The 15700-nt window shown below is 43.8% G+C and overlaps 1 protein-coding gene and 2 non-coding genes across 4 annotated transcripts; all 3 read left to right on the top strand.

Annotated features, from left to right (window-relative positions):
* Positions 1 to 235: 235 nt before the first annotated feature.
* On the top strand, positions 236 to 15321 carry DKC1 (dyskerin pseudouridine synthase 1). Of its 2 annotated transcripts, XM_020975588.2 has the most exons (15): positions 236 to 378; positions 1270 to 1337; positions 1717 to 1803; positions 2590 to 2681; positions 4309 to 4493; positions 4731 to 4795; positions 5878 to 6004; positions 6238 to 6368; positions 6979 to 7122; positions 9338 to 9458; positions 10530 to 10648; positions 12257 to 12360; positions 12864 to 12930; positions 13657 to 14046; positions 14329 to 15321. In XM_020975588.2, the coding sequence occupies exons 1-15, from the start codon at positions 363 to 365 to the stop codon at positions 14395 to 14397; spliced, it is 1785 nt and encodes a 594-aa protein (XP_020831247.1). In that variant the 5' UTR covers positions 236 to 362; the 3' UTR covers positions 14398 to 15321. The 2 variants fall into 2 exon arrangements, with proteins under 2 accessions (XP_020831247.1, XP_020831248.1); XM_020975589.2 differs by lacking the exons at positions 236 to 378; positions 1270 to 1337; positions 1717 to 1803; positions 2590 to 2681 and adding an exon at positions 3638 to 3794 and having other exon boundaries at positions 4362 to 4493.
* On the top strand, positions 6483 to 6610 carry LOC144455088 (small nucleolar RNA SNORA36 family). The gene has a single exon (XR_013483751.1). It is a non-coding gene; the product is annotated as a small nucleolar RNA SNORA36 family (small nucleolar RNA).
* Positions 12641 to 12772, top strand: LOC144455091 (small nucleolar RNA SNORA56). The gene has a single exon (XR_013483754.1). It is a non-coding gene; the product is annotated as a small nucleolar RNA SNORA56 (small nucleolar RNA).
* Positions 15322 to 15700: the final 379 nt, after the last annotated feature.

The raw sequence follows: 15700 nt of genomic DNA, 5'->3' as shown, positions 1-15700 counted from the left end.
GGGGATGGGGCGCTTCAGATCGATGGCTACTGCGTCAGAGCCAGAGCGAGCGCGGCGAGCGCTTAACCGCCCATCGCTCTCCCTGGCGCGCGCCCTGTGCCCGCGAGCCCGCCTCCGCTCTGGTGGCCAATCAGGCGCGCGAGTGCTGCGCCGGGGCACCGCCTTCAGCCTCTGGTCTGCCGGCACGCGCCCTGAAACGTCACGCGTCAGCCTGACGCTAAAGCGGAGTGGGGGACGGGGGGGGGGGCCGCCGGTTGTTGGCCCGCACTGCCTCACGGGACGGCGGCGGGTTGCCTTCAGTCGTTCCCCTCAGCGCCGGGCTAGAGCACGCGGGCTGGAAGCCCCTAGTTGTGGTCACCAACATGGCGGACGGCGACGGTAAGAAAGAGTCCCCGCACCGCTGCGGGGCGGGAGGAGCCGTTGAGGCCTTCCGGACCCGGGCGTCGTTGGCTTCCGTGCGAGAGCGGGTCACATAGGGCCCGGCGCGTATGGGGAGCTCGGGCGGAGTGCCATTGGCCGGGGGCAGGGCCTGAGCTTGGCGCGCGGCCGAGTCCGGCCGGGCCGCGCGCTTGAGGAGGGCCCGGGGCCACCGCCCGGGCACTAGCAGCTCCGACGTGGTTCGGTTCGGCTTGGCCCCCATTTACCTGGAGCCGCTCGCCCGTCCTGGGCCTCACCGACCCTTTACGCTGACGGACGGGCGCCTGAAGCGCCGCGCTTGGCAGCCCGGCTCGGTTCGAGCCACAGGGAGGCGGCAGCGGCTGCCTGGATTACATCTTGTTACTTTGACTGTCATTAATAGAGAGGAGGCGGTGGCTGGCGCATGCGGACCCCGGGGCTGGGGAGGCAGGCCGGCCTGGGCGCCAGAGGGGCAGGCAGTCGACCGCAGGGGTCCAGCGGAGCTGGCCGATCGGGGAGGGGGAGAAGGCCCGGTGGGGCAGGCTGTGGGCTCAGGGGACAGACAGGATGGCCTGAGCGCCCCTGGAAGCTGCCCTCTAGCAGCGGGTCTCCCCGTGGGCCCCAGTGGGACTGCTGGTGGTGCGGCTACAGCCCCTGCTGCTGCTCGGGCTTCCCCTTTAGAGCGCTATGCGACCGGCCCACTGCAGCCACGTGGTGGCCCCGAGGGGAAGGGACCACGTGCGGGCGGGCCAAACCCCAGTGAGTACTTTAGCGGGGTGTCCTTGGGAAGAAGCCCAATCTCTCACTGCATGAGCCTGAGCCCCTTCAGTGCCTCAAATTCACTGTCAATTTTTTTTCCTTTTTCATTTAAAGTTGTCATTGTGTCAAAGAAGCACAAGAAAAAAAAGGAGCGCAAAATATTAGGAGAAGATGATGTAGCTGTAAGTAGAAAATGCTTTTTCCTTGCCAATATCTGTAATTTGCCATTTATTCTTGTTAACTTTAGAACTTTGCCATGTTTAGAATATAAAGAACAGAATGGTGTGCTCCTTGAGCTAGTAGCACCCAGGTTTGGATTCTAGTAAGTAGTCATTCCTCTGGCCCACTCTCAAGACTCCAAGACAGCATTCACAAAATACTGTTTTGCAAACCAAATGGCCTCCCTCAGAGTCACTCTGCAATCCTTTCTCTCTTTTCTCTGGAGTATTGGAACACACCTGGCCAGCACTTCTCATTTTTTTCTTTCTGTTCCTGCTTGGTTCTATGTACCATTTTAAGGTAAAATAGGGGTAATTGTTGGTCTTTTCTATTCCACTTTAGGATCTACAGCATGAAGGGGAATTCTTCATCAAACCTGAATCTAAAGTAATTCAATTGGACACATCTCAGTGGCCCTTACTGCTAAAGGTAAGGAATAGAAATATTATACATCAAATAATTGCCTTGTGATTTTATATTGGTTGTGTTTTAACTTATTAAATCAGTCTTGTGCACATTCTAAACTTCAGTTAATTTTGTAAACTGGGTTCCTTTTCTGTATACCTGTAGATTCTAGTGCAAGACAAATGTGGTTTGTGCATTTTATGAAAAAAGTCCTGTTTAATACTAGATACTTTTTGTATATGTTGCCACTTTTTCATATCTTGTATATGTTCCTTGTACTGATTTGTTCATAAAGTCTGCCCAAAGAGGCTATACCCATATCTGCATTCTCTGTGGAGGGCAGCATAATTTTGACAATGTACAATCACCCTTCCCTTCCTCCCCCCCCCATCAATCAAATAGCACAAGTTGTGTCAGTTATTTAAAGCATTTCATTTAAATTGTCTGGTACATTATTTTTAATTTCAAAATGGTGCCAACTAAGGTTGGAAATCAGTATTATAGGTAAGAATGTTAGAATTTTGAAACCTAAATATCTGATAGATACCACAGTGCACAAGCAGAAATATATAAAGTTCTCAAACCAAATCAAGTCCATTCGAGAGGTCCACAGCAGGATATCTGCAGTGTGATAGCTCAGAAAAATGATTTTGGTTGTCACTTCCTGGTTTAGACTTTGGTGGCTTTGTTTATTCATTGGATTTTCTTGTGTGGAACCAGTTGGTCTTATTTGGTCTAGAAAAGGGTCAATCAAAATTGAGAATTTACTTCTTAATTGAGTTTGATTTGTGTCCTGTCATCGCTTTTTAGAACTTTGATAAACTAAATGTAAGGACAACCCACTATACTCCCCTCCCTTCTGGATCTAACCCTCTCAAGAGAGAAATTACAGACTATATCAGGTAAGCCATTTTGCCAATAGTGACTTTTCATTACCCTTCAGTTCAAACCTTCTGTATACTATCCTTGGTCTTCTATTAAAACCATTAAAATAAGTCACATATTTGAAGCAATATCATCCTTCCTGTTGGGGGGGGTGGGGTGGAGCATGGAGGCGTGACAAGGTTCTGTATAACAGAAGTATGTCCATGCAGACTGCCTGTGGCATGACACCTGAATCAATATGGTGGCAAGGAATTCTGCTTAAACAGCAGGTACGACATTGTTTCTCCAGTCTCTGATTGGGGATCAGTTGCTCAGTAAATGTACCTGTTTATATGCTGTTATTACTTCAGGAAGAGAGGGAGAGAGGGGAGCTGTGTGCAGTGAGCTTCACAACTCTTGTGCTTCCCACTGAGCAGCAATTACCCTGTGGTGATTCTCATCTCTGTGCACCTGAAACATTGCCAAACACACCTGTTCATCCATAGGCAACACCCTGACATAACAAGGCCAGGGAGGGGGAGGGGCAGGGGGAGGATGCACACGCACACTTCTCTGATGTTAGGGTTCATAGCCCTTGGACTCCTGGTAAGAGTTAATCACATAGCACCTAGGAAAGTTCTCTCCAAATGACAAAACAAGTTTCCTTATGAGTAATTTGGTCAAGTGGAGTTTGTTATACTGAGATTTTCCTCGTAGCACCAAAGCAGTGGCAGACAAGCACCCACAGCAAGCCAATCGACAATGTGTGCATTCTGTGCTGGTCATGCACAATGTGTGCATTCTACCAATGCAGAGATTGGTCAGAAACTGATCGGGCGACCGAAAACATAGCTTGTTGCTTGGTCTAGAATCAGTCGTTGAATGCATCCCCTTGATTGTCGTCTGTTCTTGGCACTGTGTGTAAAATAATCTGTCCATCTCTATTCTTTTTTTTTTTATTATAAATACATTTTTTGTACCAACGCCCATTAAGGATAATTGGGTAAAATCGGGAAGTTTGAAGAGACAAGAAAGCAAAAAGTGTTAATAACCGACTGACGATGAAACAAACCTCCACGAACCTAGTCCAAGTACCAAAACAGAAGAAACGAAAATATGACGATAGCTAGTCATCCTGATGTGCTGTTATGGTACCAAATTTTTTTTAAAATAGTTCCATGATTTTTTGGCAAATTACAAAGGCATTTTCAAACAATGCGGCGAATTTAGAAACAAAACTCCAATTTTTTTAAAGCGAAAATGCGATGAACTGAAAGTCCCCCAAATACTGGCTTATGTAAGTAAAGGGGAATTATGAGAATTGATGTGAATCAGCCTACAAGGTGAGCTATCCCATCCATTGTTCCCAGTTATCAAAGAATTATTGATGGCAAATCACTTTCTTGCTAAGTTTTTATTACATTTTAGACCAATTTTATTCTTAGTTTGTATTTATTTTAAAATCAATGTTTTCTTTGGTGCCATTTAATCATAGGCATTTAAAATCATGTAAAGATGTTTTATTTGTGAACTACTGGGGTGGGTAGAATTAAATTTGGTAAGATGACCTTTTGGGTGGTAATCTTGGGGGCTTTGTGCCATACTAGGAAAAGGGGAAAGAAGTGGTATACTAATATCTTAATTATAAAAAAATTTTCATTCTAGGACAGGTTTCATTAACCTTGACAAACCCTCCAATCCCTCTTCCCATGAGGTAGTTGCATGGATCCGGCGAATACTCCGGGTTGAGAAGACGGGCCACAGTGGTACTTTGGATCCGAAGGTGACTGGCTGTTTAATTGTGTGCATAGAACGAGCTACCCGATTGGTCAAATCTCAGCAGAGTGCAGGTATGTCAGTTTGTTTTGAGGCTTTCTAATCAGTGAAATCAAAGGTCAGGGTTGTTCTAACCTTGTAGACTTGGTGCGAGCTCACAGAAGTACCACTTGAGTTGTGTTTCCTTAAAGACCAGGGTCCCTTGCAAAAGTGGGAGAGGTGGTGCTCAGATGTTTCGCACATCAGGCAGGCCCAGCCCAAAGGAGTTATCTACTCCACACCTCCTCACCTCATTGTCCTTCTCTTTTCAGGCAAAGAGTATGTGGGAGTTATCCGACTGCACAATGCTATTGAAAGTGAGGTTCAGCTTTCCAGGGTAAGGTTTCACGGATACTAACTGCTGTCACTGGAAAATATTGGGGGCAAGTCCCTTTTTCTGATCATAAGAATTGGACTGCATTCAGCTCCTCTGAGGTTGTTGGCAGCTCTCCTGAGCTCTGCATTACTTTGTATTCTTTTTCCTTCAGTAAAGTGCAGGTTCCTCAAAGTATCCATTCATTTGGCCCAGTGCCTAATCACTTATTGGTGCTTTACTTCTGCAGTAACATAAATAAAATTTAGGCTTTGTTTCATTTCTCCATCTGTCCACTGTTACTTGGGAGTAATTTGTATGTGCTGCAACTGTATCTCTAAATTTCACCAGACAAGGCAAATGGCTACATTGTCTTTTCTCAGTGCACAGCTTTTCTAATTGGCCTTCCTGGGCCTCCTCGAGCTCTCCTAACAGCTACTGGGGATTGCTTTAAACTGTCTTGGAGATGTAGAGCTAGTAGGGCGCTTCTCAGGACATGGCTGTATTATAGTAGCAAAGATTGAGTATGTCATTAAGAAAAACAATGTTTAAAAAAAAACCTTTAGCATATTTATATGGATAAACATTTGAACTCATACAGCTTTGAATGTGTAGTGTAGGTGAGGTAGAACTCTTTCAAGGGAAAGTATGGTGCTTTTAACTTGCTATGCAAGTGACTTGGTATTTCTTTGCCCCCATACTTCCCCCCACTCCCATCTGTAATAAATGGAAATTATTCCTCTCCCAATGTAATACATGTAGAAAGCTTGTCATTAAACTTCTAGTCTAAAATTGAGTCTTTGAAATGTGCTTAAAGAGCACATCTTGGCTTGAGAAGGGATGGGAAAAAATACTCCAGGTGGGTGATGTTAATAATGGCTATGTGAGATTGTTGATCTCTGTGTGAAGTTTGGTTCTTGTGGGATTGTCTCCAGATATCTCAAAGTTTAGAAAGGAGTTTAACCTTTTTCAAGGATGCTACAAATTATAATCAGCCTTTTGGATGCAGGGATTTAACACTTTTGGGTCCTGCCCCTTAAATATAAAGGAATTTTCTGTATTGTCTTAGTGGTGTGTATTATGCTTAAAATGTGTTTTCTTTTAAGGCATTGGAAACTTTGACAGGCGCTCTATTCCAGCGACCACCTCTTATTGCTGCTGTCAAGCGACAACTCCGAGTCAGAACTATCTATGAGAGCAAGATGTTAGAATATGACCCTGAAAAAAGATTAGGTAAATCAGCTATGACTGTGGTTTTTAAAAAAATTATTAGCAGCATTAGAGGGGCCATATCATTCCTTCGAATCTATTATCTGAAGTTCTCTTGCTTGGTCATTTGCAATTGGAAATAGTAGGAAAGGCACAGGTGTCAGCATATGATGCAAAGATGACTTAAAAAGGGTGAGGAAGCCAAACACATTGGATTATGGACTTTTAAAACTCTGTTTTCCTCATCCATGGATTAGGTATTTTCTGGGTAAGCTGTGAGGCTGGAACATACATTCGAACATTATGTGTCCATGTTGGTTTGTTACTTGGAGTTGGAGGCCAGATGCAAGAGCTTCGCCGGATCCGTTCTGGAGTTATGGGGGAGAAGGTATGATTGAGATGTTCTAGAGAAATCTTATTTCTCCCAGATTTTAGACAGGACTGTTCAATGTGCACTCATCCCCCCCCCCCAAGACACTTAAAACACTCAAAGGTTTTAAATATCCAAAGTGTTGAGTTCAGCACAGGGAAGCTCCCCTGTTCTGTTAATTAACTTTGGAACATTAAGAACGGCCGGGGAAATGAGGATGGAAAAGAACTTCTGTCCATTTTGTCACCCAGCCTACAATCCTCCTGTGCCCTGGCATTCTCCCTGGTGTATGATGCCTGTTAGTCCTATGGTGATAGTCCAGGGGCAGGGTCCAGCTGGGACTTTACCCTAGAATACTTTGCTACTTTGACTGAGGATTTGTGCTGTTTTACAGTGTGTATAGGTAAGTTTTTTAAAGTTCTCAAGAGTGGAAAAAATGTCTTTGAAATAGATATTACTTAAAGAATTTAGTGGGTGTGTGAGATGACAACAGTTGTAATTTGTGAAGGTTTTTTTACATTTGGTGAATGAAATACTTATGGTACAAGTGGGCAAGCTAGAATTTCTGGATTCAGCTCGCCAGGGGGTGAGGCATAGCTCATATTTATCATCACCTTATTCCTTGCAGGACCACATGGTGACCATGCATGATGTGTTAGATGCTCAGTGGCAGTATGACAATTACAAAGATGAGGGTTACCTTCGTCGGGTTATTTATCCTCTGGAGAAGCTGTTGACATCCCACAAACGGCTGGTCATGAAGGACAGTGCGGTATGTTCCACTTCTTCCCCAGCAGGCTGTTTATAAAGTGTTACTTGTCTGTGGTTAGAGCTGCTGGGTACTGGGCCTCTATAGAGGTGTGAGACAAACCACCCACAGCGGAGCAGGGGAAAAACAAAACGAAACAACAACTAGTTAAGGAGAAAGATGTGGAAACTAGTTTAAAAAGAAAAAGGCAGAAAGCTGTTACCCTGACCAAGCCTCTCCAGCTCTCTAACCTTCCTTTAGTGGAAGCTGATTAAGCTTCTGTGCTTGTCAGATCTTTGGGAATGTTCCGTTTTAGAGGTCATCTCGTTATCCAACCCCTAACTGACAAGTGGGTGATCTTATGGTAGCTGAATCTGCCCTTTGAACTGTTGTGGTTCCCCACTCAACCAGAATCTGCTTCAGTTCATATCATAATTGAAGCAGCAGGACCTGGACCTGTGATTTCCCTGGGTGATGAAACTCTTTGCCATCCAGCAGCATGCAACTTTGGTCTGAGAAAGTTGCCTAGAACGCTGAACTTAGTGAGGATCACCTAGCTGAGGTAGGCTTTAAACTCAGGTCTTCTGGAGTTTGAGGCCAGCTTCTCTATCCACTGTACCACACTGCCTCTTGTGGAAAAAACAAGTGTTGATAGCAAAGGAGAATTAAGAAATGAAGCCTAGGACCATTTTTTTAAGGGGGGGAGGGTTGTGTTGAATGCCTTGATCACCTACAATGTTGGAAAACATGATTACTGACCTCCTTCAGACACTTAACTGGTTGTATACTAGACAAAGCACATTACCTCTTAACCTTATTTCCCTCCTCTGTAAAATAGAGCTAATAACACCTACTTCACCAGGTTGTTATGAGAATCAAATTGAGATGTATGTAAAGTGCCTGGTAAACATAAAAAAGGTATATATAAATGCTCCCTGTGATTAATCAAATGTTCTCTTGTGTGGCTGTGTTCTGTTGGAGCTCAGTGACCAGAGAAGCAGGGCCTGTAGTAGTTACTGTGCAGCGCCTTCAGGATGAGTAGAGAGAGGAGAAGACATAGTAACCTCTCTGGGGCTATAAAAGAAGATAGGGAGTATGGCAGAGAAAGGACTGGTTGAATGAGTACTTTGGATGGAGCCTGATGAGTCACATGCCAAGTTGAGAAAGCCTCTGCTAACATTATCTTCTACGACATCACTGCTGAGTGGTCACCCAGTCTCCATTTGGAACCTTCCAATGATGGGGGAGAGGGAAGTGTTGCTGTATACTTTGGGGGCTTATAATTATTCATTTATCCTTATATGATGCCACACTTGACTGCTTCACTTACCCTGGTCACAACTTCTCAATTAGAAGGCCCTGGAAGCAGAGAAGCTTAAAACTTAGGATGATCAAAGTAGATGTGTTAGAAGAGAGCTTGGAAGACGAGTCTGAACTAGAGATTTTATAGTCTCAAGGTCATGTGGCTGCTTTTAAAAGCAAGTCTAGGAGACCAGTTAGAAAGTTGTTGAAGTTATAGAAGCAATGGGGCTACAAGGTAGGTAGAGGGGCTAGAGAGAAATTGCGTGTGTTTTGGGGGGGAGAAAAAAAAAAACAACAGAAAACTGATTCAGACTTTGGAGGAAAGCTGTGTAGGAGGAATTGGGAGTTGGGGTTAGGAAGAAAACCAGGAAAGTCCAGGTCTAAAGATAAATGGCCATTTAGAACCGTAGGGGCTAGGTAAGCTAGACATCTTCAGGCCATAGAGAGTTGGGAGGTATCTGGTCTAACCTGATCTCTGAGGAAGTTACTGCTACCCTTCAACTCCAACCCTAATCCTGACTCCAAAAGGAGGCAGCTGCATGGCACAGTTAAAAGATTGGGTCTTCAGATGGCCAACCCAGGGCTCTTTACATATGACACAACTTGACTGGCTGCATAGATGGAGTTTTAGTGCAAAAGCAAATGATCATAAATTACTATAGATGTTGCATAGTTCTCCAACAGAGAGGGAGATTTTCACTGTCCACTCAAGAAAGAAGGTGAGCTGGCCTTGGAGCCAAGAAAACTTGAATTTGAGTCCATCTTTTGACACATACTGACTGGCTGATAATGCCTTGGGAAACTCCTAAGACTAGAAGTTGCAGAACATTTGTTGATATGCATTGGTATGGAGAGTTGCCTCTAGGAAATCTGATCCAGAAGGGGAAAAAAAAAACTAGTGAAACAGTTAACATTTTATCCTGATTCTTTTCTACAGGTTAATGCCATTTGTTATGGAGCAAAGATCATGCTTCCTGGGGTTCTTCGGTATGAGGATGGCATTGAAGTCAATCAGGAGGTTGTAGTCATCACTACCAAAGGGGAAGCCATTTGTGTGGGTAAGAGATAGAAGAACTTCAGTGGTCCCAAGGAAACTGGGCAAAAGCTAGCTAAAAACCATTTCCAGCTCCTCAACTCAACCAGATTTCAATTACAGTGAACATTCCCTTTATGTTGATGAAGTCTAGTAGAAGGGAAGAAAGGATTGGAAGCTTGTAGCACTTTCAATGAGTTGTTTTTGCCTTCCTTCCTACTTGTTCTTCTGGTGAGGCTCCCTTTACCCACTGAAGAGCAGAGCACCTGGCAACTTCCCCTTTCCAGCTCTTAGCACTGTTTTCAGTAACAGTGATTTGGGGAGAGTTGAAGGATAAGAAATAAATCTTTGTCAGAACAGTAGACCAGTCTCTCCTTTGCTAAGACCAGTGCCAGAAAAAGTATCTGTCCCACATGACAAGTTATTGAGTGGTTAATAGAGTGGTTTTTGTAGAGATTTCTTTGTAGCCAGAAATAGCATTATAAAAATGTATATACCCATTCTCTGAGTGTTATGCTGGCATTCCTATAGCTCATGAGTTCTGTTGTGGTTTCTGTTCTGTGCTGTGTAGCCACCATGCTCCTCTTCATTTTACTATGTTGTACTGTGTATGTGTATGTGGGCGTAGGTTTCAACTACAGATGAAAGATGGAAATCTGATCACATACTACCATCTTCAAGCTAGTTTTCATAGTGAACATCAAATGTAGTGATGGACTTTGGCTTCAGGAAATGCTTTCTGTCAAACCTGTTACAATTTAGGTACTGGTGATGTTGGGCTTACTTGACAGTGTCCACGTTTGTGATCATTTGAATATAAACTGAGTGTCATCAACAGAGGGTTTGCCTCTGAGTGTCCTCTGCAGGGCTCTGTAATGTGTGAACACCTCAGAAATAGGCAAACTGCACATATGGCTTGATTTATCATTTTGATTGTCCAGATCTAAGAAAGTGATGAAGGAAATGGTAAGATAAAAACTGGTTTTTAAGGCCATAAGGGATAGTTTTATTTTCTGTATTGAACTTTGGAGTGAATAGATCTAGTGTGTGTTCCCCTTTCCCCCTCATTCTCTTTATTTGTTTCCACTTTGTGCAGCTATTGCCTTGATGACTACAGCAGTTATTTCTACCTGCGACCATGGTATAGTGGCCAAGATTAAGAGAGTGATCATGGAGAGAGACACATACCCTCGGAAATGGGGTTTGGGCCCAAAGGTGAGTTGAATCTGACAGTGGCTTAAGTGTCATTCTTTTCTGTCTTTCATTATTATGGGAAACTGACAGCTATATTACTCCTTTGATGGCAAGGTTTGAAAAAAAATTATGATTTCTTTAGGAAAGCATTACAGGAATAAGTGCTGACCATTGTAATGAACATGCAGTAGACTCCCTGAAAGCTCTGCTTAATAACCAAGACTTTTGTAGACTTTTTTATCTTGGGCTTCTCTTGGTTCTCTTTTTTTATGGGATCTGTTGCTTTGAGGAGGGTTAGGACTGGATGAAGGATTGGTTGCTGTTTGATACTTGCTGAGCAGATGGAAGGAGCTGTAAGGAACTTGGCTGTGTCCACAGCTGTTCCCTTGTTGAAGGGAAAGAGGCTAACTGACAGTGTTGGCTACATTGGTTACTATGTTGCCAGAATCTGATAGCACAAGGGCAAAAATCCTTTGTTATGTTAGCTTTAGGTATATAAATGCAACACTGTGCCAATTTAACTTTGGCAACCTGTGGTTTTCATTTGTATTTGCTTTGAAGTGCCTCCTTTTTCTTGGCAGTGACTACTTACTAATGGCTCAGAATGAATTTGACATTGGCTTAACGTATTTTCAGATTCTGGTTATGTTTAGCCAGATCTGTTGGCAGTTCTCTAAATACTGGAGAAAAGTTACTGCAGCCATTCGGAGTCACACATCTTCAGTCTCTGCCTGGCTCCTTTCGTGTTGCCTACAAACAGGCTCACATCTTACCACATCCATCTCTACAAAACCTACACTTTCCATCTTGCTAACTGTCGGCGCGTGACTCCTTGAAAAAGGGTGGCCTCCACTTTCTTAACCCTACTATCCAGCTTCCAACTATGTCATCATTCTACCCAAACTGCTTTCCAAAGTTACCAATGATCTCTTAATTGCCAGATTCAATCCATCTTTTCTCAATCCTCATCCTTCTGGACCTGGTGCAGGCCTCATTTCCTCATTCCTGGACTACTGCAATAGCTTGGGGGGGGGGCAGATAATCTGCCTGCCTTAAGTTGCTCCCCACTCCATTCAGTTACTTAAATGATTTTCCTAAAGTGCAGGTCTAATCTTGTCACTCCAGTACTCAAAAAACTCTGATGGCTCCCTTTTGCCGCCAGGATCAAATACAAAAAGCTCCACTTGCCATTCAAAGCCCTTCATAACCTAGCCCCCTCCTACCTTTCCAGTCTTCTTACACCTTGATCCAGTGAGGCAGGCATCCTGACTGTTTCACAAACTAGACCCTCCTCTCTTGACTCTGAGCATTCTCTCTGGCTGTCCCACTTTTCTTTCAAAAGAGACAGGAGGGTATAGTACAAAGTGCTTTGTACCAGGAGGTCTGTCAGTAGCTTTGTAACTGTGGACAGGTTACAGTGTCTCAGCCTATTTTCTAGCTATCCCCTGCCCTGCTTACTGTTGCTCTGAGACTCAAAGGAGATAGCATCTGTTAGATGCTAACAAAAATGTGATTTTTAAAATTCACATAACATTGGCTACCTTTAAGCAGTCCAGAATTGCTTGTGTTAGGCTTGTTTTCTCCTTTAATAAAATAATTGTGAAAATTGACTTTTTGTTTCTTCATGAGGCAAGTCAAAAGAAGATGATGATCAAGCAAGGTCTTCTGGATAAGCACGGAAAGCCCAATGACAGCACGCCTACAGCTTGGAAGGATGACTATGTTGACTATAGGTGATTAGCAGCCTTTGGCTAATGTGGGTGGTAGTATATACCGACTTAGTCTTAGGCATTATATACACTGATTGAGGGAACTTTGGTGACTAGTAGGCTAAATCGTAAATTGGGGGCTGCACATAGAAATGGGCCAATGAAGCAAATGAACTAACTTGGGTAAAGTTTCCCTTGACTCAGCTCAGAGTGACTACTGGGTACTGTGGGTTCTCTTACTTAGCATGTTGATTGAGGGACAGTGTGGGGAAACAGCCATTTAATGTTTGTTGAGTTACCCATAAAGCAGACAGTTATCCCTTTCTAGTCTCCCTCTTGTGACTTTAGAGGGAGTCAGTCTGCAAAATTAAATGGTGAGCTGTTTTTGTCCAGCATCACAGTGTGTTGATGGTGGCTTCAGTCATGCCAAACATCTCTAGGTACTCAAGGACTGCAGGTGCTACTGAAGGGGGGAAGGACAAGTACCAGGGAATTTGGCTTCAAAGACACTGCCTCATTTCTTTCAGTGCATCTGTGAAGAAAGAACCAGTTGCAGTCCCAGTTGAACCCATGAAGACAGTAAAGACAAGGAAGGTGACTGAACTGTTCTTAGCTGTTCATTTAAACCTCCTGTGGGCACACTTGGGAAGCACCAGGCTGTAAGCACTAGCAATGGGGTGGGGCTTATCAGCTTAACAAGAAAGTAGGCTCAAAATACAAAAGAGTTGGATCAGCTGGTAGTGTTAATGTTATGAGGGAGTCATTCACAGAGCAAAAGTCCAGTATTAAAAGGAGCCTAAACAAGAGAGCAGCCAACCTAAGGAAGACATTGCATGTCTAACATATTCAGGAATCTGGTCACGCAGATAACGTCAATATGAGATAGGCAAATGGTTAAACTATTGTTAGGTTGAACAGTATTTTGGACTTGTATGAAAAATAGGAAATCAGGACAGCAGCATTTCAGGAAATGCTCTTGTTACCTGAATGAGGGCTGTCCCTCAAATTGGGAATTGCTGAGGAATGAGAATTTGAAGGATGACTGGTAATGGGGAGGACAGAAGTTAATGATGGGCAGGCAGCATCACCTCTGACGAGGAGCTGAGTCCTTGGTTCTAGCCTTTTAATCACTTCCCTCATAGCTTGATAGGAATATCAAGAAAATGCTGTAGGTATAAAGGACTGTGCAGGTGTTTCCTAACTCCATTTGGTTTTTGTAAAGGAAGATTTCTTTTGGTCCATACGCTTTGATTTGATTGTTCTTCCTAATCCTTGTTATAAGGTTGAGTTTAATTTTAGATTTGTTTGCTTTTAATATAGCGGAAACGAGAAGGGGAGAGTGAAGAGGAAGACGATGATAATGACGCTGAGTACAGCGATTATAGTGATTATGGGGATTACAACGAGGAGAATGGTGAAGAAGATGAAGAAAGCAGTGAGGAGGAAGAAGCCAGTGAAGATGAAGGATCCAGTGAAGAGGATGCAACTGGTGAAATGGAGGAAGAGGAAGAAGAGGAGGAGGAGGTGGTAGGAATAGAAAGTGATAGAGAAGGTGTTGAAGAGGAAGCAGCTGTTGAGGAAGATGATGGTAATGATGAAGAAGGTGAAGCTTCTCAACTGGAAGTCAGCAAAAAAGGGAAGAAAAAGAAAAACAAAAAAGAGAAAAAGGCTAAAGTTGTGGTAGAGAGCACGAGCAAATCAAAGGATTCGGTATGTATTCCAGACAGCGAGGTTTATTTGGTTGTCTTTTTAAAGGGAAACCTCCTGGTTTTTGAAAGGAAATAACGTTGCATTGGGAAGACTCAAATGTGCCTAGCACTTGAGTCCAGCCTGACTGCTGTTGGGAGGCTCTTTGGCTGAGTTATACATTGAAACTGTTGCTAATCATATCAATGCTCAAGAGCACAATGTTCCAGTGAGTGGGCATTGCCTTTGAGAGAGTGGCAGGGTGCTCATTGTGTAACCAGCTAAACTTTCTTGATCTCCCTTTAGGGCACGGAGAGCACCAAGAAGAAGAAGAAAAAGAAGAAAGCCAGACTAATGGCAGAGGATTCTGAGTAGTGAGTGTCCAGCTTGGGGGAGATGATGGAAGCCTTAACCAAGAATACCAACTCTCCACAGCAGATTGGGAAATGACAATGTACCCGAAGGAGGAGTGGGCAGTGGCATGCCATTGACCCTGCTACTGGGAATATACTGCGGGCTTCTGTGGTTTGGGAATAGGGTAATCCCATCTTGTCCTGTTTTAAGGATATTTGCAAGGGCATGGGTGAGAAATATATGCAAAACTGCCCGACAGAGTAGCAGATTCTGTACTATAGCTTACATTTAGAGCAGCAGGTGGCCACATATACTAGTAGCTGTCTGCAGCTGTTCTTTTTAATTTGCTGGTGTTTTATCTATTTTATGTCATGAAATGAGGGTGTTGAAATGGTCTTTTTTCCTTGTTTTCCTTTGTCATAAAACATTGTTAGGTTTTGCACAGGACAGAAGCCTCCATCGCTTAGTGGGGGTTAGCTGTAGTGCGGGTTGTGGTCGTGCAAAAAACTTAAATGTCTAAAGAGGCCCCAAAGCAGCTTCTTCTCCACAGACTTCCTGAGCTAAGTCACTTTTTCCTCTCTCCAAACGCACCTCCTGGCGTGGAATGCGCTTCTTCCCTCAATACAGTATGCTGTGTATTGGTGAGCCTTTGGGGAAAAAGGGTTCTTGGTTTGTTCCTCCTGTTCCAAATCTTCTGAGCCACCTTAGACCCCAGATGCTGGAGATGGGTTGCGATGGAGTTGGAACCATCCTTACCACATATGTATGTGTACACACACACACACACACACACACACACACACACACTGATTCTGCACCCATCTCCCCCCCCCCTCCCCAACTAGTTTGGGGAGAAGGTGGGTGGCTATCTTATGCAGGGGAGGAAAAAAGTTGTAATTTTTATTTACTTATTAAAAATAATAAAACATAAGAATTAGTTTTTAAGGATTCTTGCCTTTTTTTTTTTAATCCAGGCCAAGCATTAGGGAGGAAGCAGGAGGCCTGGCTAAGTTCTGGCTTGACCAGGGACTTTTGAGGAACTAGCTTCTTTGACAAAAGTTTAAGGTGTTATGGGGCCATATATCCCTTAGGAAAGCACAATATCAGTGCTAGATATTGAGGAAGAAAGATGACTTTAAGACGGGCAGGATCTTGCAAAAGTGGCAAAAAGAGGGCAACATAACAGGGAATGTGGGCTTCTTCTTTCCTCCCTTAAAAAGGGGGGAGGAGTGCACGGTGGATTTCTAACTGAAATCCCATGAGCAGAATGAGTTGGACTAGTGAAGTTCAGGGAAGATGTGAGTATGCTGAAGAGAAGCCCCAT

This window comes from Phascolarctos cinereus, unplaced genomic scaffold (genome assembly GCF_003287225.1).
Source record: "Phascolarctos cinereus isolate Bilbo 61053 unplaced genomic scaffold, phaCin_HiC Scaffold_8;HRSCAF=390, whole genome shotgun sequence".
NCBI classification, from domain to species: Eukaryota; Metazoa; Chordata; class Mammalia; order Diprotodontia; family Phascolarctidae; genus Phascolarctos; species Phascolarctos cinereus.
Note: the sequence above shows the minus strand (reverse complement) of the source record. Positions and strands in the feature narration are given on the sequence as shown.